Source organism: Schistocerca nitens, chromosome 9, assembly GCF_023898315.1.
Source record: "Schistocerca nitens isolate TAMUIC-IGC-003100 chromosome 9, iqSchNite1.1, whole genome shotgun sequence".
Taxonomy (NCBI): domain Eukaryota; kingdom Metazoa; phylum Arthropoda; class Insecta; order Orthoptera; family Acrididae; genus Schistocerca; species Schistocerca nitens.
The window spans coordinates 127,737,926-127,763,859 of record NC_064622.1 but is presented as its reverse complement, the minus strand read 5'-3'; the positions used below and the strand labels follow the sequence as shown (position 1 = coordinate 127,763,859).

The 25,934-nt window shown below is 45.1% G+C and overlaps 1 protein-coding gene across 2 annotated transcripts in view; it reads right to left on the bottom strand.

The window, feature by feature from the left end:
* Nucleotides 1–25,934, bottom strand: part of LOC126203711 (serine protease filzig-like) — a 370,785-nt gene that overhangs the window by 154,964 nt on the left and 189,887 nt on the right. For both annotated transcript variants that reach the window (XM_049938086.1, XM_049938087.1), the window contains exons 2-3: nucleotides 21,467–21,730; nucleotides 3,694–3,889 (exon numbers count right to left, since the gene is read on the bottom strand). In XM_049938086.1, coding sequence (XP_049794043.1) covers nucleotides 3,694–3,889; nucleotides 21,467–21,730 — 460 coding nt within the window. The remainder of the gene's footprint in view (nucleotides 1–3,693; nucleotides 3,890–21,466; nucleotides 21,731–25,934) is intronic.

Sequence of the window (25,934 nt, the reverse complement as noted above, 5' to 3'; positions counted from 1 at the left end):
CGCCGTGCGGTGGAATTAACTATATTGGTTGACTACAGTTAAAGTGCACCAACGGAATTTTCTGCCTTGTGGCCGTTAGTGTTCCGTTTACCTGCCCTGGCCATTAACGTAATGTCAGGCAGTGTCCTTTCCTCACCTGTTGTTTCTGTCCAACACAGTGTGTAGTTTTGTCAGCTTAATACATATACATATCTGACTGTGAATAATCAAGCCCGTAACATTTTGTGTTTGAATTCTCATGTACCGATTGGTGGCAAGCAAGTCGTTTGTCAGTTGGTCCGCGGCTGTCCCTTGGTTGGGCACCAACGGATCAAGTGTAGTTGGGATCACCACCTGTCTCACCTAAGTGAACGAGGGCAGACCGACCCCCTAGAGGCCTCTGAGAGCTGTTGTCTTTACTGTCTTTCTCACCGGTGTTTAATTGTCTGTTTATGCTCTATCACAGCCAATGATAAAAAATTCTTGGTTTACTGGTTTTATGTAAGTAAGTTTGAATTCCGACAAGTGGATATTTTCTGAAAGATTATTGCCGTTGTGTTGTCTTTTCTTTAGTCCGTTTTCAGCTACTTTAAACTTAAGGCTTGTGGTTATATATTTTTTAAATTTTGGAAAATTAATTGTGGGCCTTCAGGGTTGGACCCTTGTGCTTAAAATTACCTTTCAAGCTTAAACAGTGTGGCCTTCTGCCTTTGAAAGGTTATGGTAATTTATTTTAAAATCTTGAAAATTTTATTGCAGGCCTTCAGCCATTTGTATTGCATCTTGTTTATGTTTGTCTATCCACCTTCAACATTTTTAAATGTTCGGATAATAACTTGCCGTCTCTTTAATCTAAGAATAGATGATCAATGCAGCTAGCCGCTATCTCTGTGTAATGTCTTGTCTCTATAGACGTGTATCTCTTGTCTTTAAGATCCCTTCACCTTCACACATAAGTCTATACAGTAAAGTAAGGCCCTCCCAGTTCTTGGCTGATCCGTGATAAGACAGGCGAAAAATTAGACTAATGGAGGATTATTAGTATTATCTCTATTTTCATTCGCTCTTTCTCTTTCCCTCCTTTATTTATGTATAGTTTTTAATATAAGATTTCATTACGTGATAAAAAGAATCAGCCAAATAGAATCTTTGGTGGAGTCCTTCGTCTTGGTAATCAGCGGCTGGCTTACTGTAAGAGATCTTTACATTTATTATTTCTGTTAAACACTGCAGTCAGCCGGGAGAATCAATCGTTTGGACAGTTTGTTCCTTTTACGAAAGATTGCGAATTTCGGATGTGTACGAAGCCTTTTTGGACGATTTAACACAGACTCAGTGATTGCAGGCTCTCTTCGACACAGCTGAAACTTCCCCACTCATTACAGGGCCGACGTGATCAACAAATGATTCAGAAAAAAACTCATTCGTTCATTCACTCCAGAACAAAAAAGTCACAAACCTTATTTTTGGAGGAAATCGTGTATTAAATCCATCTCCATTACATGTCCAGATCTCCGGTGATTCCACGCCTTAATTATTTTCCTTTTACAATCTCTTTCTCTCCAAAACAAACCGCCAACGGCACAAATGTTAATTGGCTCGCTTTAGCGAGAAGAAAAGCAGAATATGTATCTCTCAGAAACACGTCAATCCCTCAACAGATACTCCAGAAGCTGTCCTAGTTACCACTCTAACAACCATGGAGAATGCATATATGCATCTCTGTTATTTCAAAGAATAAACGCACTAGAAAATACTTTGGCGTCCACGAGCTGTCGCCGCATTTATTACGAGAAAATCAGATCAGATAACTTTTCCAAAGAGAATGAATGTGGATGGTTTGATTGAAAATGATTAATTGGTGCGTGGTAGAGGGCATTTTCTGTGGGGACATTACACACCCTTGCCTTGAGGCATTCAGCCCAGCTGTGAAAATTATTTTAATTATTTTATTTGTAATTGTAACTGTGAGTTTTCAGTCACTTGAAAATTTACCTTGTTGATTTTTAAGCCTTCTTGTTTGGTGGCCTTCAGCCGTGAAAGATTTGGAGTTTAAAACTCATAGTTGTAAAAGTTCGGCTATGTGCCGCTTTGGTTGTAAATGTGTTATTAAGTTACAATAAATTAAAATTTTTAGGTGAAACTAACCCCAACCTTACTTGGCCCTTCCCACAGTCCTAACCACCTGTTCTCCCCAGCGTGTACGGGCGTCTCAGTATCCAAGGAAGCTCGATTCTTTAAAGTATCGTGGGTTTACTGGTAAAGCTACACTACTGGCCATTAAAATTGCTACACCACGAAGATGACGTGCTACAGACTCGAAATTTAACCGACAGGAAGAAGATGCTGTGATACGCAAATGATTAGCTTTTCAGAACATTCACACAGGGTTGGCGCCGGTGGCGACACCTACAACGTGCTGACATGAGGAAAATTTCTAACCGATTTCTAGTACACAAACAGCAGGTGAACGGCGTTGCCTGGTGAAACGTTGTTGTGATGCCTCGTGTAAGGAGGAGAAATGCGTACCAGCACGTTTCCGACTTTGATAAAGGTCGGATTGTAGCCTATCGCGATTGCGGTGCGACATTGCTGCTCGCGTTGGTCGAGATCCAATGACTGTTAGCAGAATATGAAATCGGTGGTTTCAGGAGGGTAATACGGAACGCCGTGCTGGATCCCAACGGCCTCGTATCACTAGCAGTCGAGATGACAGGCATCTTATCCGCATGGCTGTAATGGATCGTGCAGCCACGTCTCGGTCCTTGAGTCAACAGATGGTGACGTTTGCAAGACAACAACCATCTGCACGAACAGTTCCAAGACGTTTGCAGCAGCATAGACTATCAGCTCGGAGACCGTGGCTGCGGTTACCCTAAATGCTGCGTCACAGACAGGAGCGGCTGCGATGGTGTACTCAACGACGAACCTGGGTGCAAGAATGGCAAAACGTCATTTTTTCGGATGAATCGAGGTTCTGTTTACAGCATCACGATGGTCGCATCCGTGTTTGGGACATCACGATGAACGCACATTGGAAGCGTGTATTCGTCATCGCCATACTGGCGTATCATCCAGCGTGATCGTATGGGGTGCCATTGGTTACACGTCTCGGTCACTTCTTGTTCGCACTGACGGCACTTTGAACAGTGGACGCTACATTTCAGATGTGTTACGACCCGTTGCTCTTCCCTTCACTCGATTCCTGCGAAATTCTACATTTCAGCAGGATAATGCACGACCGCATGTTGCAGGTCCTGTACGGGCCTTTCTGGATACAGAAAATGTTCGACTGCAGTTCTGGCCAGCACTCTCCACATCTCTCACCAACTGAAAACGTCTGGTCATTGGTGGCCGAGCAACTGGCTCGTCACAATACGCCAGTCACTACTCTTGAAGAACTGTGGTATCGTGTTGAAGCTGCATGGGCAGCTGTACCTGTACACGCCATCCAAGCTCGGTTTGACTCAATGCCGAGGCGTATCAAGGCCGTTATTGCGGCCAGAGGTGGTTGTTCTGGGTACTGATTTCTCAGGATGTATGCACCGAAATTGCGTGAAAATGTAATCACATGTCAGTGCTAGTATAACATATTTGTCCAATGAATACCCGTTTATCATCAGCATTTCTTCTTGGTGTAGCATTTTTAATGGCCAGTAGTGGAATAAGAGAATGCGTTTCTGTGTGGAGAGGAAGTTGGCGCGGGGCACTTACCGGACTCGGTGGCGCTGTCCTCGGGGCAGATGCGGCGGCCGTTGAGCGCGATGGAGCGCAGCCTGGGCACGGGGTCTCGCTCGCCGTACCGCACGAAGATGCGGACTGCGCGGGGCGGCCCCGGGCGCAGCCGCGTCTGCAGGTTGAGGATGGTGTAGCGCACGTTGTCCCGCGTCGACACCTCGCCCTCCCAGTTCTGCGGACACCGCGGCGGCCGTCAGAGCGCTAGGCGGGAGAAGGCAGCGCCGGCAACAGCACAAATCTACATCTACATCTACATCCGTACTCCGCAATGCACCTGACGGTGTGTGGCGGCGTGCACCCTGAGTACCTGTATCGGTTCTCCCTTCTATTCCAGTCTCGTATTGTTCGTGGAAAGAACGATTGTCGGTATGTTTCTGTGTGGGCTCTAATCTCTCTGATTTTATCCTCACGGTATCTTCGCGAGATATACGTAGGAGGGAGCAATATACTGCTTGACTCCTCGGTGAAGGTATGCTCTCGAAACTTCGACAAAAGCCCGTACCGAGCTACTGATCGTCTCTCCTCCACAGTCTTCCACTGGAGTTTATCTACCATCTCCGTAACGCTTTCGCGATTACTAAATGATCCTGTAACGAAGCCCGCTTCTCTCCGTTGGATATTCTCTATCTCTTGTATCAACCCTATCTGGTACGGATCCCTCACTGTTGAGCAGTATTCAAGCAGTGGGCGAACAAGTGTACTGTAACCTACTTCCTTTGTTTTAGGACTGCATTTCCTTAGGATTCTTCCAATGGATCTGTCTGGTATCTGCTTTACTGACGATTAATTTTATGTGGTCATTCCATTTTTAATCACTCCTAATGCCTACTCCCAGATAATTTATGGAACAATTGCTTCCAGTTGCTGACCTGCTATGTTGTAGCTAAATGATAAAAGATCTTTCTTTCTGTTATGAAACGTCCCCTTAGAAAAATTAATGAATTATTGTGCTGATAAACCTCTTACATTATTTGATTTTCAAACAGCTGAGCAAAACTGAACGTACTCAGACATTTCGCTCTTTCCCTATTCTGTTCAACACTAAACCGACACACAATATTTTTAGCGCAACGCAATATGACTTTTAATAATCCCTACAAAAGAATGGCCCTGACTAACAATAACCTATACCTTTCACAAATCACTTACCTCACAAAAATCTTCGTTACTCAAACTACTGCAATACAGCGAGCGCCAATACTGCCAGCTAAATAAAAGATTCAAACTACAGAAGGCACTAACTACTGAGAGGCATAGTTAGCAAATGCAAGATTTTGATGGAGAACAAACAATGTATTTACCTTAATAGTGTTCAAAAGTCATAATATCTATATCAGTTCATGATATCCAATATTACAAATTTACTGTCTCTGTCCAGATCATCCGCTCTCAAAACTCCGCCATCTCACCCTCCACATCCGCCACCGCTGGCGGCTCACCTCCAACTGCGCAACGCTACGCGCTGTTAACAGCCAACTGCCCAACACTACAACAGCAAATTCCAAGAATGCCACCCAGCCACAGACTGCACACAGCACAGCCAGTTATTTTCATACAGAGCGCTAGGTGGCGGTGGCGTTACCAATATAAGAACCTAAACAGCCTACTTACACTATGTATTCGCAACACATTACACTTGTCTACATTGAGATTCAATTGCCATTCCCTGCACCATGCGTCAATTCGCTGCAGATCCTCCTTCATTTCAGTACAATTTTCCATTGTTAAAACTTCTCGATATTCCACAGCATCATCCGCAAAAAGCCTCAGTGAACTTCCGATGTGATCCATAAGGTCATTTATGTATATTGTGAATAGCAACGGTTCTACGACACTCCCCTGCGGCACACCTGAAATCACTCTCACTTCGGAAGACTTCTCTCCACTGAGAATGACATGCTGCGTTCTGTTACCTAGGAATTCTTCAATCCAATCACACAATTGGTCTGATAGTCCATATGCTCTTACTTTGTTCATTAAACGACTGTGGGGAACTGTATCGAACGCCTTGCGGAAGTCAAGAAACACGGCATCTACCTGGGAACCTGTGTCTATGGCCCTCTGAGTCTCGTGGACGAATAGCGCGAGCTGGGTTTCACACGATCGTCTTTTTCGAAACCCATGCTGATCCCTACAGAGTAGATTTCTAGTCTCCAGAAAAGTCATTATACTCCAACATAATACGTGTTCTAAAATTCTACAACTGATCGACGTTAGAGATATAGGTCTATAGTTCTGCACATCTGTTCGACGGCTCAAATGGCTCTGAGCACTATGGCACTTAACATCTGAGGTCATCAGTCCCCTAGAGGTTAGAACTACTTAAACCTAACTAACCTAAGGACATCACACCCATCCTTGCCAGAGGCAGGATTCGAACCTGAGACCGTAGCGGGTTCCAGACCGTAGCGCCTAGAACCACTCGGTCACAACAGCCGGCCTGGCAACAGCAGCTCAGCTCTACAGCATAGGCTCTCTTCACAAACTCCACTCGAGCAAAACAAACTTCGTAAGGATCCAGTGGAGAAAGAGAAAAACGCGACTGTAGTGGAAAGCAAAAATTCGGAACTTCTCGGTAGATGAAAAAAGAGCGCCAGACTGTAAATCGAACCCAGAACCTTACTTGTCATACCTTACGACCTCTCCTCACAGGTTTACTTTCCAAACTACACAAATTTTTACTCTTGCCACCATCGATGATAATTACATCTACCAGACACACAACTCTAATGTACTTAATTATGTGAAATGTGTTCCTTACACTTTACGGATAATGGAATGTAGTCGAATTAAATCGGGTGATGCTGAGGATATTAGATTAGGAAATGAGACGCTTAAAGTAGTAAAGGAGTTTTGCTATTTGGGGAGCAAAATAACTGATGATGGTCGAAGTAGAGAGGATATAAAATGTAGACCGGCACTGGCGAGGAAAGCGTTTCTGAAGAAGAGGAATTTGTTAACATCGAGTATAGATTTAAACGTCAGGAAGTCTTTTCTGAAAGTATTTGTATGGAGTGTAGCCATGTATGGAAGTGAAACATGGACTATAAATAGTTTAGACAGGAAGGGAATAGAAGCTTTCGAAATGTGGTGCTACAGAAGAATGCTGAAGATTAAATGGGTAGATCACATAACTAATGAGGAGGTACTGAATAGAATTGGGGAGAAGAGGAGTTTGTGGCACAACTTGACTAGAAGAAGGGATCGGTTGGTAGGACATATTCTGAGGCATCAAGGGATCACCAATTTAATATTGGAGGGCAGCGTGGAGGGTAAAAATCGTAGACGGAGACCAAGGGATGAATACACTAAACAGATTCAGATGGATGTAGGTTGCAGTAGGTACTGGGAGATGAAGAAGCTTGCACAGGATAGAGTAGCATGGAGAGCTGCATCAAACCAGTCTCTGGACTGAAGACCACAACAACAACACTTTACACATGTGGATTATTCAAACACGTCCATAATCACTTTCGAAATACATTCTAGCATCACATGTGCCTGGGAGAGCAATGAAATCTTACTGGAGTGTCAAAGAAACTGGTACACCTGCCTAATATCGTGTAGGATGCCGGCGAGCGCACACAACTGCCACAACACGACGTGGCACGGATTCTAATAATGTCTGAAGTAGTTCTGGAAGGAACTGACACCATGAATTCTGCAGAGCTGTCCATAAATCCGTAAGATTACGAAGGGGGCTGCAGATCTCTTCTGAACAGCACGTCGCAAGAGACTCCAAATACGCTCAATAATGTTCATGTCTGGGGAGTTTGGTGGCCAGCCGAACTGTTTCAACTCAGAATAGTGTTCCTGGAGCCACTCTATAGCAATTTTGAGCGTGTAGGGTGTCGCATTGTTCTACTGCCATTGCTCAAGTCCGTCGGAATGCACAATGGACACGAATGGATGCAAGTGATCAGGCAGGATACTTACGTACGTGGCACCTGTCACAGTCGTATCTAGACGTATCAGGGGTCCCATATCACTCCAACTGCACACCCCCACGCCATTAGAAAGCTTCCATCAGCTTGAACAGTCGCCTGCTGACATGCAGTGTCCATTTATTCACGCCGGCCGCGGTGGTCTAGCGGTTCTAGGCGCTCAGTCAGGAACCGCGCGACTGCTACGGTCGCAGGTTCGAATCCTGCCTCGGGCATGGATGTGTGTGATGTCCTTAGTTAGGTTTAAGTAGTTCTAAGTTCTAGGGGTCTTATGACCACAGATGTTGAGTCCCATAGTGCTCAGAGCAATTTATTCATGAGATTGTCTCCATATCCGTTCACGTCCAATCCCTTGATACAATTTGAAACAAGACTCGTCCGACCACGCCACTGTTTCCAGTCACCAACAGTTGAATGTCGGTGTTGACGGGCCCAGGCGAAGCGTAAAACTTGGTGTGGTGCAGTCATCAGGGGTACACGAGTGGGCCTTCGGCTCCGAAAGCCCATATCGATGATGTTTCGTTAAATGGTTCGCACGCTGACACTTTTTGATGGCCCAGAACTGAAATATGCAGCAACTTACGAAACGGTTGCACTTGTCACGGTGAAAGATACTCTTCAGTCATCATTGGTCCCGTTCTTGCACGATCTTTTTGCAGCCGCAGCGATGTCGGAGATTTGATGTTTTACCGGATTCCTGATATTCGCGGTAAACTCGTGAAATATTCGTATTGGAAAATTCATACTTCATCGCTACCTCGGAGATTCAGTGAACCATGTTAGAGCGCCGACTATAACACCCCGTTCAAACTCACTCACATCTTGATCATAGAATGTAGGCTTTGAAGGACGGTATTGTCTTCACTTAAAACTTCCGGGCTGACAGGCCGAGTCGATTTATAAAACTCTTCCCTGACGTTTTGTCTCCGACTGCGGGAGACATTCTTCGAGGTACAGCGGCGAAATGCAAAGAGAACTCGAGGAAGCGCTGATTATATAGAATACAGAGGGCGCCACTGTCCATCATGTGGCGTCGGCTGTGAGGTTGTCTCTGGTAATGCCAACATTCTCGATTGAAAGTAATCGATCGTCAAGCTTCCGGTACAACGCCGACATCCAAATTTTATACAGTTTAACACCTTCGTCTTTCCTGTTAAAATAATTACGGTGTTTATCAATCTCGATAGAGTCTCTATATATGCGCTATATAATAATGCGAGGTTTTAGATATGACGCTCGAGTCGCAGAATTTTATTTCATGATTACCTTCCTGCGTTGGTCGTTGCTCCTGATTCTCTGCCCAGCGCGAAGTGGTCGATCTATATCCTTGCTAGAATAGCTATTCTTCACGAAATCTGACTGTAGATGTTCAGTCTCATCTTTTAAGTAAACAGGTTCACGAATTTTGTGCACCCTGTCTACCAAATTTTTTTATTACACCCCTTTTTGTGTAGGGTGATGGTTTGAATCTTTATGCGAATAACGATCAGTATGTGTGGGCTCTCTATACATCTTATGGCACAACGTTCCGTCCCGTCGTTTAATCACAGACGCATCCAGGAAATTCAACTGCCCAAACCTCTCCGTCCCCATAGTAAATTGAATTTTCGGATTAATCCTGTTGAGATGTGGTGGTGGTGTTAAGTTCTTGTGGGACCAAACTGCTGAGTCATCGGTCCCAAGCCTTACACACTACTTAATCTAACAAACTAACTCATGCTGAGGACGACACACACACCCATCCCCTGCCGGACAGAGTGGCCGAGCGGTTCTAGGCGCTTCAGTCTGGAACCGCGCGACTGCTACGGTGGAAAGTTCGAATCCTGCCTCGGGCATGGATGTGTGTGATGTCCTTAGGTTAGTTAGGTGTAAGTAGTTGTAAGTTCCAGGGGACTGATGACCTCACAAGTTAAGTCCCATAGTGCTCAGGGCCATTTGAACCATTTAAACACCCATCCCCGAGGGAGGACTCGAACCTCCGACGGAGGGAGCCACGTGAACCGTGGCAAGGCGCCCAAGACCTCGCGGCTACACAGCGCGGCTGTTGAGATGTGTCACGAAGGCAAGCAACTCCTCTGCTCCGTGTGTCCATACTACGAACGTGTCATCAACATAGCGATACCATCTGGCTGATCTCTTACTCGCAGTCTGCAACGCCCGATGTTCAAAACTCTCCAAAAATAAGTTAGCCACAGCAGGACTAAGAGGACTGCCCATAGCCACCCCGTCAATTTGTTCATTGTTGAAAGTAAGTTGTGGTGAGTCAGTGTCTGAATAATGCCACAATATCGGTAGGAAAAATATCCGCTGTGCGTAAGATAGCTTCGTTTACCGGAATCGTGGTAAATAACGACACAATATCAAAACTGAAGAGGGCATCACCCGGGCCCAAGCTCATTTCCTTTAACTTGTCAATGGAATGAGCTGATTTTTAATATGATTGTCCGTCCTACCAACATAAGGTTGCAGCAAGGAAGCAAGGTGTCTAGCTAACTCATGGGTGGGTCCGCCTATAACGGAACCGCATATTTATGCACTTTGTGTGATCCATAAAGTCTACATGGGTACGCTTTTGTTTTGAAAAGCAGTTTCTTATCGTCGGAGGAGAATGAAGACGCTTTCACCAGTCGCTTGGTCATTTTTAAAATCTTCACAGTCGGATCCTTCGGAAGTTTTTTAATTGGTGGTAACCAAAATGTCATTGACTTTCCATGATAGTCCTCACTGTTCAATATGACGGTGGTATTACCCTTACCTGCATTAAGAACAATAACGTTTTTATCTGCATTTATATCCCTCAGCGCCTTCCTTTGTGCCTGCGACAGGTTACAGTTAGGTGGCTTACATGTACGTAAAATCCTAGCTATTTCCATCCCAATTACGTCAGCGGACTGCTGTGGAAGCTGACGGAGACCGGCCTCAATATTTGCTACAATATCCTCTGTCGGTACAGCAAAATTGCCTCCTTTGCCTAGTACAGAAATTCCAACTTTTGAGAAATCTTTATCAGACAGGTTAATAACAGTTTGAGAATTGTCCTCAACTGAACCTTCCGAAATGTTCTTCCGCAAGTTAGCGAACTTCTCTTCTGTCTATTTACTGATATTTCTGCACTAACTTCCATAGTTCTGAATGTTAGGCAGTCAATCTTATTCCAATCACCACATTGGTTGGTTGGATTAAAAGAAGGGGAAAGGGACCAAACATCGAGCTCATCAGTCCCTTGGTCAGAATAAAACAATGCCACAAGCGTGAGAATAAAACAGAGACTGACAACTCAAAACGGAATGAAAGGAGAAATCACAAGAACGATGAAGGGCAACAAACATGTAAATGGACAAAAGGGGACAAGAAAACCACAGAAACGCAAGAAACGGGATGAAGAGATTAAAACAACAAAGCAGATTAACATGGCTGAATGACAATGAGAATAAAAAAGGAGAAGCCAGCCACTCTGCAACGCATTAAAACCTCCACCCTAGAAGCACTAGGGTGGAGGACACAGAGGGGCAAAGGGCATGCGATAAAACTTAGATCAAATGATAAAACCCACCCTCACGAATAAAACGTAAAACTAAATCAGCCGATGAGACGTTGCCAGATAAAACTAGCGGCAACGAGTCCGGTGACCCAAGATTTCGTCGCTGGGCAGTCGAAGTGGGACAGTGCACCAGAATGTGGGCCACTGACAACCGGGCGCCGCACCGACATTCAGGCGGGTCTTCACGGCGCAGGAGGTAGCCGTGGGTCGACCAAGCGTGGCCAATGCGGAGCCGGCAGAGGACAACCGATTCCCTGCGAGAGTCCCGCATGGACTCCTTAATGACACGCAGTTTGTTGTGTGTACTGTTATGCCATTCCGTCTCCCAAAGCCGAAAAATCCCACGGCGTAAACGAGAACGCAGGTCAGGTTCAGAGATACCCACCTTCAGAAGCGGTTTCCGCGTAACCTGTTTGGCCAGCCTGTCGGCAAGTTCGTTGCCTGGGATGCCGACGTGTCCTGGGGTCCACACAAACACCACTGAACGACGGGACCGGTTGTAACACCTACAACGCCTCTCGGTGTCAATAAACCAAAATAGCTCCCAAATTAGCTCCCATGCCCTCGAAATATAAATTCGGAAAATGTCCCAAGCCCCTCCACAAGTAGTAATTTACGAAATAGAAATAAAGAGACAAATAGAGGGAAATCTATAGTAGAAAAATAATAGAAAAAGAAAAGAATTTTAATCATAAATTTTGGAAGCATGGGAGGGGGGAAAATGGTAGAAATGGTTAAATTATTAGTTATTCTTATATATGAGAAAATCAATATTATAGTCACAGAACGTAGGTCTTGAACACCAAAGATAGCGTTTACTGAAGTATAAATAGACATACAATGCAATTATGATACTCCAGTCTCTATCCTCTAGTCTGTTCGAAGTCAATTAGGACGTAAAGCTTTAGGAAGCGACAATAGGAGCTTTATTAAACCAGGGCGCAAGAATAAATCGCGACGAGATTGTTTTTTGGGAAGCATTAATTTCAGATCAGAATTAGAACTTTTGTCATATTAGAGGAACGGGGAGGTGGTCAATAATCTCTCTGACTTTAACGTCACTTCGTGTCAAGATTTAAATATTTTTACGGAATTAACGATTTTTGGACAGATTCGGACTTTGTATTGTGATAGTGGAAAAGCTTTACTTCACGCGACTGGTAATCATAGTTCGTGACAGTTTATGGATATTAAACGGGAACAATCTTTTTATCGAAAGTGACAGAACATTGTTTAGTATATCTGATATTGACGGGATTCCAGATTAGATACTTCTTCAACGTCCGCAGCTCGTGGTCGTGCGATAGCGTTCTCGCTTCCCACGCCCGGGTTCCCGGGTTCGATTCCCGGCGGGGTCAGGGATTTTATCTGCCTCGTGATGACTGGGTGTTGTGTGATCTCTTTAGGTTAGTTAGGTTTAAGTAGTTCTAAGTTCTAGGGGACTGATGACCATAGATGTTAAGTCCCATAGTGCTCAGAGCCATTTGAACTTATTCAAAGAACCCCTTTGAATGCGATCGTGTGAATGAACTGATTTATTAATAATTATTGTTAAATAAAATAACGTGTTAATTAGAAACTGACTATTCGTCTTGAACTTTACTTCGATTTAGGTTCATAAATAATTAGGTTACGTGATTTTCACCAAGAATAAACTGCAGACTAGTAACTGAAACAAGTGAACGAGAATATATTGAAAACACTAGTATTAATTTACTTACGGTTTTTTCCTTCAGAACTGGGAAGACAATACGTGTAGTGACTCACTGGGGTTAATTTAAGAACTAGCCGGGATAAAACAAAACCCCTCAATACCAGTCAATGCATAGATAAATTAACATTCCTACTTTCATGCAAGATACGGAAGTCGGGATAGAAAAAAGGGCCGCTACACGGTCCAGGGTATAGATGGACTCCTGGATGGACGCTACCAAAGGATGGCGAGGGTAGCACTGGTCGATAGCTCGTAGGCTGCTCAAGGAGTCAGTACACAGAAGAAACGATATCCCGGGGCATGAACGGGTATACTGAAATGCACGAGAGATGGCCACCAGCTCTGCAGTGAATACACTGCAGCCATCGGGCAAGGAATGCTGTTCAAAATGACCTCTGTGGAGGCAGGCGAAGCCAACATGACCATCAGCCGTCGGTGTAAACCACTTCAGAGCCTCGGAACACGTCAAGAATAGAGAGGACGTGACAGCGGAGAGCGGCAGGAGTAACTGAGTCCTTAGGATCATGCGAAAGGTCCAGACGAATCTGCGGCCTGTATGTACACCGTAGAGGTGTATGCGGACGGACCTGCACGATGGGTGGTAAAGGGAAGGACTCCAGTTCAGGCAGACGAGATCACACGCGAACCACAATCGTTAGCCCTGACCTGGGCCGCCGATGCGGGAGATGAACTACCGCGCGTGGAAAGAGGAAACGGTAATTCTGATGCTCAGGAGAACTACAAATGTGTGCAACGTAACTGACGGGCAGTTGTGCACGTCGGATCTGCAACGGAGGGACTCCTGCCTCCACCAGGACACTGGTCACCGGACTCGTTCTAAAAGCTCGCGTCGCTAGGCGAACGCCGCAGTCACCACACGGCATAGCATAACTAATAACCAAGTGGAGATGTAAAAGCTTACTGCTGGTTTCCGCCAGTGCTCGCCGCGTCTGATGAATCCTCTCCCGTAACACAGCAGATTCCATACGTTTGTAAATACTAGGAGCCTGAGCCGAGCGAAACATACTCTTCACCTTCAGAAATTTCGGAAGCGTCGAGGTGTCCCTGCAGCGTAACAGGAAGGTGAGGGTACACAGTTGTTGTGCTTTCTTCTTGCGCATTCCTTCGAATCGTCGAACCGATGCTCCTCCCCGTAGATGCGTTTGATCATACAATGTAGGTTTTCACGGCCGCTATTGTGTTCACTTAAAACAAACGGGCTGATAGGCCGTGTTCGATCCGTCTCCGACTGCGGGAGACATCCTCCGAGGTAAAGGTGCGATGTCAGCATCGGTCGACGGCCGTTGCAGACTGCCAGTAAGAGACCAGCCAGATGGTATCGCTGTGTCGATCACACGTTCGTAGTATGGACACACGGAGCAGAGGAGCTGGATGCCTTCCTGACACATCTCAACAGCATTAATCCGAAAATTCAATTTACTATAGACACGGAGAGTGATGGGCAACTGAATTTACTGGACGTGTCTGTGATTAAACGATGGGACGGAACGTTGTGCCACAAGGTGTATAGAAAGGCCACACATACTGATCGTTATCTGCGTAAAGATTCAAACCATCACCCTAAACAAAAAAAGGGGTCGTAAGAAAAGCTTTGGTAGACAGGGCGCACAAAATTTGTGAACCTGTTTATTTAAAATATGAGATTCAACATCTACGGTCACCTTTCGTGAAGAATAGCTATTCTAGCGAGGGTATAGATCGAGCACTTTGCTCTAGGCAGAGAATCAGGAGCATCGACGGACAACAGTCGCCCAACGGCAAGGTTTTTCTTCCTTTTTTTTTAGCAAGGTCACAGATTGCATAGGGAAAGTTTAAGGAAAATAGAAGAATACTTAACATCCGCAAAAGATGCACGACACCCTTTGGCTACACTGGAGGTATATCAAATTCCTTGTAGTTGTGGACAGGTGTATATCGGTGCCACAGAGAGAAGCGCGAACACCCGTCTTGTTGAACATAAGAGGAATTGCCGCCTGGGTCACACGGATGAATCGGCCGTAGCAGAACATGTTTACCAGGAAGGTAATTATGAAATAAAATTCAGCGAGACGAGCGTCATATCTAAAACTTCGCATTATTATGCGTGCATGTATAGAGAGGCTATCGAGATTGATAAACGCAGTAACAATTTTAACAGGAAAGACGAAGGTGTTAAACTGGATAACATTTGGATGTGAGCGTTGCACCGGAAGCATGACGATCGATTACTTTCAATCGAGAATGTTGGCATTACCAGAGACATCATCACAGCTGACGCCACGCGATGGACAGTGGCGCTCTCTGTATTCAATATAATCAGCGCTTCCTCGACTTCTCTTTGCAGTTCGCGCTTTACCTCGAAGCATGTCTCCCGCTGTCGTAGGGGGAGAGTTTTATACACCAACCATGGCTTATCAGCCCGGAAGTTTTATGTGATGTCACTTCAGTCTTGATACCCCGCCATCGTAGCAGCAGTAACCAATGTAAGGAGTGCGCCAGACGCTTGTTGTGTTATATAGGTGTTTCCGACTGCAGCGCGGTATTCTCAAGTTCAAGTGGCTCTGAGCACTATGGGGCTCAACATCTGAGGCCATCAGTCCCCTATAACTAACTAATCTAAGGACATCACACAAAACCATGCCTGAGGCAGGATTCGAACCTGCAACCGTAGCGGTCGCGCGGTTCCAGACTGAAGCGCCTAGAACCGCTCGGTCACACAGGCCGGCGCGCCGTATTCTGCCTGTTTACATATCTCTGTATTTCAATACGCATGGGTATACTAATTTCTTTGGCACTTCAGTGTATTAAAAAAAAAGTTTTCAGTCACTGTTTCATCCTTATGTAGTTAAATATCCGAAATGCTAAAAAAGGTATTTCTTTATTCTGTTCGAGACTACTTTAAGTGTCTCATTTCCTAATCTAATTCCGTCAGCATCACCCGACTTAATTCGACTACATTGCAGTATCCTCGTTTTGTCCGAGAAACCAGATATCAATTTTCGTAGGTCTAGCCTCAGAATTACTTTAATAGAGACATTTTTCAAAAAACCTTCATCGCCTATTTCATCCTCTAAGAGTTCGAAATTCGAAAAATCTCTTCTTAAACGACGCCTGTAGTATAAGATATACACCTCCATATTTTAAGTTTCTACCCTTAGCGAAAGGGAAGCATTGGTTGGGAAGGGAGTGAGACAGGGTTGTAGCCTCTCCTCGATGCTATTCAATCTGTATATTGAGCAAGCAGTAAAGGAAACAAAAGAAAAGTTCGGAGTAGGCATTAAAATCCATGGAAAAGAAATATAAACTTTGTGGTTCGCCGATGACATTGTAATTCTGTCAGAGGCAGCAAAGGACTTGGAAGAGCAATTGAACGGAATGGACAGTGTCTTGAAAGGAGGGTATGAGATGAACATCAACAAAAGCAAAACGAGGATAACGGAATGTAGTCGAATTAAGTCGGGTGATGCTGAGGGAATTAGATTAGGAAATGAGACAAATTAGTAAAGGAGTTTTGCTATTTGGGGAGCAAAATAAGTGATGATGGTCGAAGCAGAGAGGATATAAAATGTAGACTGGCAATGGCAAGGAAAGCGTTTCTGAAGAAGAGAAATTTATTAACATAGAGTATAGATTTAAGGGTCAGGAAGTCGTTTCTGAAAGTATTTGTATGGAGTGTAGCCATGTATGGAAGTGAAACATGGACAATAAATAGTTTGGACAAGAGGAGAATAGAAGCTTTCGAAATGTGGTGCTACAGAAGAATGCTGAAGATTAGATGGGTAGAGCACATAACTAATGAGGAGGCACTGAATAGAATTTGGGAGAAGAGGGGTTTGTGGCACAACTTGACTAGAAGAAGGGATCGGTTGGTAGGACATGTTCTGAGGCAAGGGATCACCAATTTAGTACTGGAGGGCAGTGTGGAGGGTAAAAATCGTAGAGGGAGACCAAGAGATGAATACGCTAAGCAGATTCAGGAGGATGTAGGTTGTAGTAGGTACTGGGAGATGAAGAAGCTTGCACAGGATAGAGTAGCATGGAGAGCTGCATCAAATCAGTTTCAGGGCTGAAGAGCACAACAACAACAACAACCACCCTTAGCGGTTTGGGGTGGGCAATTGTAAGTCAGTCAGTCAGCCAGGACGTTGCCTTTTATACAGGGTGTTAGAAAAAGGTACGGCCAAACTTTCAGGAAACATTCCTCACACACAAAGAAAGAAAATATGTTATGTGGACATGTGTCCAGAAACGCTTACTTTCCATGTTAGAGCTCATTTTATTACTTCTCTTCAAATCACATTAATCATGGAATAGAAACAGACAGCAACAGAACGTACCAGCGTGTCTTCAAACACTTTGTTACAGGAAATGTTAAAAATGTCCTCCGTTATCGAGGATACATGCATCCACCCTCCGTCGCATGGAATCTCTGATGCGCTGATGCAGTCCTTGAGAATGGCGTATTGTATGACAGCCGTCTACAATACGAGCACGAAGTCTCTACATTTGGTACCGGGTTTGCGTAGACAAGAGCTTTCAAACGCCTCCATAAATGAAAGTCAAGAGGGTTGAGGTCAGGAGAGCGTGGAGGCCATGGAATTGGTCCGCCTCTACCAATCCATCGGCCACCGAATCTGTTGTTGAGAAGCGTACGAACACTTCGACTGAAATGTGCAGGAGCTCCATCGTGCATGAACCACATGTTGTGTCGTACTTGTAAAGGCACATGTTGTAGCAGCACAGGTAGAGTATCCCGTATGAAATCATGATAACGTGCTCCATTGAGCATAGGTGGAAGAACATGGGGCCCAATCAAGACATCACCAACAATGCCTGCCCAAACATTCACAGAAAATCTGTGTTGATGACGTGATTGCACAATTGCGTTCGGATTCTCGTCAGCCCACACATGTTGACTGTGAAAATTTACAATTTGATCACGTTGGAATGAGGCCTCATCCGTAAAGAGAACATTTGCACTGAAATGAGGATTGACACATTGTTGGATGAACCATTCGCAGAAGTGTACCCGTGGAGGCCAATCAGCTGCTGATAGTGCCTGCACACGCTGTACATGGTACGGAAACAACTGGTTCTCCCGTAGCACTCTCCATACAGTGACGTGGTCAACGTTACCTTGTACAGCAGCAACTTCTCTGACGCTGACATTAGGGTTATCGTTAACTGCACGAAGAATTGCCTCGTCCATTGCAGGGGTCCTCGTTGTTCTAGGTCTTCCCCAGTCGCGAGTCATAGGCTGGAATGTTCCGTGCTCCCTAAGACGTCGATCAATTGCTTCGAACGTCTTCCTGTCGGGGCACCTTCGTTATGGAAATCTGTCTCGATACAAACGTGCCGCGCTAATCCCTACATCAAATGAGTATCTGCCAACTCCGCATTTGTAAACATTGCACTGACTGCAAAACCACGTTCGTGATGAACACTAACCTGTTGATGCTACGTACTAATGTGCTTGACGCTAGTACTGTAGAGCAATGAGTCGCATGTCAACACAAGCACCGAAGTCAACATTACCTTCCTTCAATTGGGCCAACTGGCGTTGAATCGAGGAAGTACAGTACATACTGACGAAACTAAAATGAGCTCTAACATGGAAATTAAGCGTTTCCGGACACATGTCCACATAACATCTTTTCTTTATTTGTGTGTGAGGAATGTTTCCTGAAAGTTTGTCCGTACCTGTTTGTAACACCCTGTATAGGCGTTTCCGACCGCAGCTCCGTATTCTGCTTGTTTACATATCTCTGTATTTGAATACGCATGCCTATACTAATTTCTATGGCGCTTTTCAGTCACTGTTTCACCCTTATGTAAGTAAATGTCCGAAAAGCTAAAAAATGTATTTCTTTATTCTGTCCGAGAAACCAGATATCAATTTTCGTAGGTCCAGCCTCGGAATTACCTTTATAGCGACATTTTTCCAAAAACATTCATCCCTATTTCATCCTCTTAGAGTTCGAATTTCGAAAAAAGTTGTTCTTAAACGACGCTTGTAGTATAAGATATGTTGTTTGTTGTGGTCTTCAGTGCTGAGACTGGATTGATGCGACTCTCCATGCTAGTCTATCCTGTGCAAGCTTCTTCATCTCCCAGTACCTCTTGCAACCTACATCCTTCTGAATCTGTCTAGTGTATTCATCTCTTGGTCTCCCTCTACGATTTTTACCCTCCACCCTGCCCTCCAATACTAAATTGGTGATCCGTTGATGCCTCAGAACATGTCCTACCAACCGATCCCTTCTTCTAGTCAAGTTGTGCCACAAACTTCTCTTCTCTCCAATCCTATTCAATACCTCCTCATTTGTTATATGATCTACCCCTCTAATCTTCAGCATTCTTCTGTAGCACCACATTTCGAAAGCTTCTTTTCACCTCTTGTCCAAACTAGTTATCGTCCATGTTTCACTTCCATACATGGCTACGCTCCATACAAATACTTCAGAAACGACTTCCTGACACTTAAACCTATACTCGATGTTAACAAATTTCTCTTCTTCAGAAACGCTTTCCTTGCCATTGCCAGTCTACATTTTATATCCTCTCTACTTCGACCATCATCAGTTATTTCGCTCCCCAAATAGCAAAACTGATTTACTACTTTAAGTGTCTCATTTCCTAATCTAATTCCGTCAGCATCACCCGACTTAATTCGACTACACTGCAGTATCCTCGTTTTGCTTTTGTTGATGTTCGTCATATATCCTCTTTTGATGACACTGTCCATTCCGTTCAACTGCTCTTCCAAGTCCTTTGCTGTTTGTGACAGAATTACAATGTCATCGGCGTACCTCAAATTTTTTATTTCTTCTCCACGGATTTTAATACCTACTCCGAATTTTTCTTTTGTTTCCTTCACTGCTTGCTCAATATACAGATTGAATAACATCGGGGATAGGCTACAACACTGTGTCAGTCCCTTCCCAACCACTGCTTCCCTTTTCATAACCCTCGACTCTTATATCTGCCGTCTGGTTTCTGTACGAATTGTTAATAGCCTTTCGCTCCCTGTATTTTACCCCTGACACCTTCAGAATTTGAAAGAGAGTGTTCCAGTCAACATTGTCAAAAGCTTACTCTAAGTCTACAAATGCTAGAAACGTAGGTTTGCCTTTCCTTAATCTAGCTTCTAACAAGGGAACGTACCCATCGCACCCCCTCAGATTTAGTTATAAGTTGGCATATTGGATAGGCCTTGAAAAACTGAACACAGATCAATCGAGAAAACAGGAAGAAGTTGTGTGGAACTATGAAAAAAATAAGCAAAATTTACAAACTGAGTAGTCCATGTGCAACATAAGCAACATCAAGCAATACGCGTACTCAAGTGCGCCGTGGTCCCGTGGTTAGCGTGAGCAGTTGCGGAACGAGAAGTTCCTGGTTCAAGTTTTCCCTCGAGTGAAAAATTTTTTTTCTTAATTTTCGCAAAGTTATGATCTGTCCGTTCGTTCATTGACGTCTCTGTTCACTGTAATAAGTTTAGTGTAAGTGTTTTGCGACAGCACCGCAAAACCGCGCGATTAGTAGACGAAAGGACGTGCCTCTCCAATGCGAACCGAAAACATTTGATCGCAAGGTCATAGGTTAACCGATTCCTCCACAGGAAAACACGTCTGATATATTCTATACGACACTGGTGACGGCATGTGCGTGACATGACAAGAATATGTTGTCGACCCACCTAACTTGTACACTGTGCGAATGGGTAAAAAGATTCTTCTACTTTTCCCGATTTATGTTTTCTTATGGATGTGATAATCCTAAATAAAATAAAATAAATTAAACTTTTCCCGCGGTGGACCTCTAGTTCCGCAACCGCTCACGGTAACCACGGGACTACGGCTCACCTGAGCTCACTTTATCATTGATGTTGGCTATCTTGCGCATGGACTACTCAGTTTGTATATTTTGCCTATTTTTTTCATAGTTCCACACAACTTCTTCCTGTTTTCTCGATTGATCTGTGTTCAGTTTTTCAAGGCCTAACCACTAAGCCAACTTATAACTAAATGTGAGGGGGGTGCGATGGGGAGGTTCCGTTGTAAGATAAGTTGTAGGGTCAGTATTGCCTCACGTGTTCCAATATTTCAACGAAATCCAAACTGATCTTCCCCGAGGTCGGCTTCTACCAGTTTTTCCATTCGTCTGTAAAGAATTCGCGTTAGTATTTTGCATCCGTGACTTATTAAACTGATTGTTCGGTAATTTTCACATCTGTCAGCACCTGCTTTCTTTGGGATTGGAATTATTACATTCTTGTTGAAGTCTGAGGGTATAAGATATACACCTCCATATTTCAAGTTTCTTCCCTTAGCATTTTGGGCTGGGCGATTGTAAGTCAGTCAGTCAATCAGGACGTTGCCTTATATAAAGTTTGTGTGCAGCGCACAATGCGTGAGAACTAATCACACTTGCCCAATTTCTCATTTTTGCTCTGCCTCACCCTTCATTAATGCCATTTGCGTTAGATTTGTGGACAGAATGGTGGGCACGTTTGTTTCGTGCTGTGCGAGCGCCGCGTTGGCTACTCACGCCCAGGATCTTGGCCGGCTTGTCGAGCTGCACGTCGAGCCGGATGCCGATGAGCGGCTCGTCCGTGGCCAGCATGACGGTGCCGTACCAGCGGTCGGGCTCGGCCTCGTCGCCCTCGTACGTGAAGACGCGCGGGCACGGCGAGCCGGGGTGTCTGCGCGAGGCTGCCTGCTCCTGCCGCTGGCTGCGCGACTGAGCCGCAGCGGGCGCCGCCGTCGCCGCCAGGCACGCCAGCACCGCCGCGCACAGCGCCAGCCTCCGCGTCTGCAACATTTTTTTCCCTTTATTGTTATTTTATACCTGCACATACAAACAGGTAGGCTGGCAGCAGCATTCTACGCCGCTCTTCAGCCTTAGAGGAGACAGTGATAAAAGACAGAAAGAACACTCAGAAATGACAGAATGGTGGGTGAAAAACAGTAGACATAAAATACAAAACATGGAGCCGTTCACACTCGACGAGAAATCACACCACAAGCTGTTGACACGACGCACAAATATCGATGATTGCCATGACACATGGGAACGACGGAGCGTGACGGTGATCACTGAACACAAAACACGACGGCACACACACGAGACATTGATGGCGATTATCTCCGGCGCGCGTATGTCCACGTAACGTGTGCGAGTCCGAGGGAGGAAGGTTTATCTGTTTAGCAAGAGTAATAGAAGGCAGATTTCAGACTACCTAACAGATCAAAACGAAAATTTCTGTTCCGACACTGACAATGTTGAGTGTTTATGGAAAAAGTTCAAGGCAATCGTAAAATGCGTTTTAGACAGGTACGTGCCGAGTAAAACTGTGAGGGACGGGAAAAACCCACCGTGGTACAACAACAAAGTTAGGAAACTACTGCGAAAGCAAAGAGAGCTTCACTCCAAGTTTAAACGCAGCCAAAACCTCTCAGACAAACAGAAGCTAAGCGATGTCAAAGTTAGCGTAAGGAGGGCTATGCGAGAAGCGTTCAGTGAATTCGAAAGTAAAATTCTATGTACAGACTTGACAGAAAATCCTAGGAAGTTCTGGTCTTACGTTAAATCAGTAAGTGGATCGAAACAGCATATCCAGACACTCCGGGATGATGAAGGCATTGAAACAGAGGACGACACGCGTAAAGCTGAAATACTAAACACCTTTTTCCAAAGCTGTTTCACAGAGGAAGACCGCACTGCAGTTCCTTCTCTAAATCCTCGCACAAACGAAAAAATGGCTGACATCGAAATAAGTGTCCAAGGAATAGAAAAGCAACTGGAATCACTCAACAGAGGAAATTCCACTGGACCTGACGGGATAGCAATTCGATTCTACACAGAGTACGCGAAAGAACTTGCCCCCCTTCTAACAGCCGTGTACCGCAAGTCTCTAGAGGAACGGAGGGTTCCAAATGATTGGAAAAGAGCACAGGTAGTCCCAGTCTTCAAGAAGGGTCGTCGAGCAGATGCGCAAAACTATAGACCTATATCTCTGACGTCGATCTGTTGTAGAATTTTAGAACATGTTTTTTGCTCGAGTATCATGTCGTTTTTGGAAACCCAGAATCTACTATGTAGGAATCAACATGGATTCCGGAAACAGCGATCGTGTGAGACCCAACTCGCGTTATTTGTTCATGAGACCCAGAAAATATTAGATACAGGCTCCCAGGTAGATGCTATTTTTCTTGACTTCCGGAAGGCGTTCGATACAGTTCCGCACTGTCGCCTGATAAACAAAGTAAGAGCCTACGGAATATCAGACCAGCTGTGTGGCTGGATTGAAGAGTTTTTAGCAAACAGAACACAGCATGTTGTTATCAATGGAGAGACATCTACAGACGTTAAAGTAACCTCTGGCGTGCCACAGGGGAGTGTTATGGGCCCATTGCTTTTCACAATATATATAAATGACCTAGTAGATAGTGTCGGAAGTTCCATGCGGCTTTTCGCGGATGATGCTGTAGTATACAGAGAAGTTGCAGCATTAGAAAATTGTAGCGAAATGCAGGAAGATCTGCAGCGGATAGGCACTTGGTGCAGGGAGTGGCAACTGTCCCTTAACATAGACAAATGTAATGTATTGCGAATACATAGAAAGAAGGATCCTTTATTGTATGATTATATGATAGCGGAACAAACACTGGTAGCAGTTACTTCTGTAAAATATCTGGGAGTATGCGTGCGGAACGATTTGAAGTGGAATGATCATATAAAATTAATTGTTGGTAAGGCGGGTGCCAGGTTGAGATTCATTGGGAGAGTGCTTAGAAAATGTAGTCCATCAACAAAGGAGGTGGCTTGCAAAACACTCGTTCGACCTATACTTGAGTATTGCTCGTCAGTGTGGGATCCGTACCAGATCGGGTTGACAGAGGAGATAGAGAAGATCCAAAGAAGAGCGGCGCGTTTCGTCACAGGGTTATTTGGTAACCGTGATAGCGTTACGGAGATGTTTAGCAAACTCAAGTGGCAGACTCTGGAAGAGAGGCGCTCTGCATCGCGGTGTAGCTTGCTCGCCAGTTTTCGAGAGGGTGCGTTTCTGGATGAGGTATCGAGTATATTGCTTCCCCCTACTTATACCTCCCGAGGAGATCACGAATGTAAAATTAGAGAGATTAGAGCGCGCACGGAGGCTTTCAGACAGTCGTTCTTCCCGCGAACCATACGCAACTGGAACAGGAAAAGGAGGTAATGACAGTGGCACGTAAAGTGCCCTCTGCCACACACCGTTGGGTGGCTTGCGGAGTATGAATGTAGATGTAGATGTAGACCTGCCAAGAGGGGTAGAAGGGTGAGGGGGAGGGAGAGGGGAGAGCAAAGATGCCAATGGCAGAGGAGAGGGGACGAGGAGTAGAGGCACGGGGGTAGGGCAAGCCCGGGGGAGGAGTGGTGAGAAAGGGAGGAGGGAAGTAAGGGGGAGAGAAGGGAGAAAGGGTGCCCAAACACAGGAAGAGGCAGGAAGGATCAAAGTTGGTAGGAGGGATAGATGGAGGGGTGGAGGCATCATCAGGGAGGGGGAGCTGGCGGAAGCCACCTTGGGAGATGGCGTGGAGAGTGGAGAGATGGAGAGATGGAGAGCAGGTGGGACGCGGAAGTACAGGCGCGGCAGCGGACGGGGCCGGGAGAGGACGGGAGAGACCAGCGGGTGAGGAGGATCGAGTTTGCGGGAGGTGTAGAGGAGCCGTATCCGTTCAAGGAAAAGGAGGAGGTGGGGGAAGGGAATGAGGTCGTACAGGATCCGCGTGGGTGGAGGGGAGACGGATGCGATAGGCGAGGCGAAGAGGATGGCGTTCCAGGATCTCAAGGGATTTGTAAAAGGAAGGGGGAGGCGTCTGCAACAGAGCGCAGCACCGCTATAAGGCGGTGTCCTACGTGGGCGACAGAAGCGAGAGACAGCGCGCGACAACTTCAGGCGACAAAACACAACCGCAGGTGTAGTTACGTAAGTGTCCTAAGTGAGCGACACCTGTGTTGCTGCCTGTCTCGCGCTGCAATTGGCGACGCTTGAATTCGTACGGGTTTGAATCTTGTCGCTGCAGCACGCGCGACACAGAGCGACAGCCACTTGTCTTCTCGGCAAAGCAGTGGAGCGGACGCCGCGGCAGCTATCATTTACTGAACATCTGATTTTAAGAAAACTATTCGGTGAAAAAATCTGATTCTTCCGCAATCTACAGCTTGATATCCTTAAATGTAAAGGTCAGAATTTATTTTCGTTATTCGTCATAGTTACTGTGCTGCACGAAATTGACCACATGGCTGCACGAGATTTTTAAGAATTTGCATAGGTAAAATCACATTGTGTAGACTTTCCGAATAGTTCATTTAAGACCATACATTATTGCGTATCAACTGTGAAACGTCCCCTTAGAAAAATTAATGAATTACTGTGCTGATAAACCTCTTACATTATCTTAGCGCAACGCAACCTGACTTTCAATAATCCCTACAACAGAATGGCCCTGACTAACATTAACCTATATGTTTCACAAATAACTTACCTCACAAAAATCTTCGTTACTCGAACTACTGCAATACAGCGAGCGCCACTATTGCCAGCTAAATAAAAGATTCAAACTACTGAAGGCACTAACTACTCATAGGCATAGCTATCAAATGAAAGATTTTGATAAAGAACAAACAATGTATTTACCTTAATAGTCTTCAAAAGTTATAATATATATATCAGTTCATGACATCCAGTCTTACAAATTTACTGTCTCTGATGGACACACGTCCAGATCATCCGCGCTCAAAACTCCGTCATCTCACTCCCCACCTCCACCACTGCTGGCGGCTCACCTCCAACTGCGCAACGCTACGCGCTGTTAGCAGCCATCTGCCCAACACTACAATAGCATATACTCCAACAATGCAAACCATCCATAGCCTTCACACAGCACAGTCAGTGATTTTCATATAGAGCGCTACGTGGCGTTACCAACATAAAAACCTAAACAGCCTACTTACAAATGTGACCAATATATCT